Source organism: Halyomorpha halys, unplaced genomic scaffold (genome assembly GCF_000696795.3).
Source record: "Halyomorpha halys isolate HHAL.00 unplaced genomic scaffold, Hhal_1.1 Scaffold397.1, whole genome shotgun sequence".
NCBI classification, from domain to species: domain Eukaryota; kingdom Metazoa; phylum Arthropoda; class Insecta; order Hemiptera; family Pentatomidae; genus Halyomorpha; species Halyomorpha halys.
The window spans coordinates 1,201,098-1,202,191 of NW_027115275.1; the positions used below are offsets into that span (position 1 = coordinate 1,201,098).

The following is a 1,094-nucleotide window of genomic DNA, read 5'->3' on the forward strand; positions in this document are numbered from 1 at the left end:
ACAAGTCTTGTTACTTGAAATATTTCGCTGTTGTTCCGAGCAGGCTCTAGGTATGAAAAAAATAAAAAGGGATTCACCTACAGGTTGGGGATTTCTACCAGGCCAGCATCCTGATAGTAGAAAAATTAGCTAGCTAAAATTAAGTCAGAAACAGATAAAGCCGGATGGAAACATAGGTAAACGGACCTGGAAACGGAAAAGGACATTACATATTGGAACCTGGAACGTGCAGAGTCTCTTAAATAAAAAAGCAGAGGTTTTCGCTGAGATGGAGAAGTGGAATCTCGACATTGTCGTTCTGACGGAAACAAAGGTGAAAGGAAGAGGTCAGGAAAGAATTGGAGAATGGATCCACATTTGGAGTGGAGTAGATAAAGGTGAGCGGCCTAGGGCAGGTGTCTCCATTGCGATACGAGGGAAACACAAACGATGGGTGATCTTTTATGAGATGGTTTCGGAAAGGGTTATATGAATAGACTTGAGAGTATTCGGCTACAATGTTTCTATTCTTGGCATCTACAGCCCAGATAACAATAGATTGGTCACCGAAAAGGACCTTTTTGATGACATACTTTGGTCTAATCTAGAGAAGATCAGGCACAAGGACCAAGTGTTTATAATAGGGGATATGAATGCTCTAATTGGAAAGGAAGAAAAAGGAAACCCGGATGTGGGTACAAGCGGGGAGGAGAAAGTGAATAATAACGGCCTCAGACTCCGTGATATCTGCGAGGAATTCGACCTAAAAGTGCAAAACACTTTCTTCCAGTATAGAAAGGAGCATCTTCTTCACTTGGAGTGAAACGGGATTCAGACCTTCTATCTTGGATTACTGTATTACCAAGCAGCACAGCCTACAACTAATAATGGATGTGAGAGTCTCGCGAGGGATGGAATGTGGCAGTGACTACTTCTTATTAAGAGCCAAATGATTGGCACTGTGGAGAAGGAAGCAAGCGGCATATGAACAAGCAAAAGCCGAACGCTTAGATGAACGTAAGTATAACCTTCACCTACTCAATGATAAAAGCATTAGGGACTTCTACAAACACCGCCTGGAAGGCAAAATGATTGATAATGGGGACAGTGATGCC

General features: G+C 42.5%; 1 protein-coding gene across 1 annotated transcript; it reads left to right on the plus strand.

Annotated features, from left to right (window-relative positions):
- Window positions 1-268: 268 nt before the first annotated feature.
- On the plus strand, window positions 269-802 carry LOC136797007 (uncharacterized). Its single transcript, XM_067052373.1, has 2 exons — window positions 269-377; window positions 477-802. Exons 1-2 carry the CDS (start codon window positions 269-271, stop codon window positions 800-802), a joined length of 435 nt encoding a protein of 144 aa, XP_066908474.1.
- The last annotated feature ends 292 nt before the right edge of the window (window positions 803-1,094 follow it).

Coding starts and splice junctions, on each gene's coding strand:
- LOC136797007 (XM_067052373.1), top strand. CDS start 269: ATGGAGAAGTGGAATCTCGACATTGTCGTTCTGACGGAAACAAAGGTG. Junction 378..476: donor TTGGAGTGGAGTAGATAAAG/GTGAGCGGCCTA, acceptor TTATATGAATAG/ACTTGAGAGTATTCGGCTAC.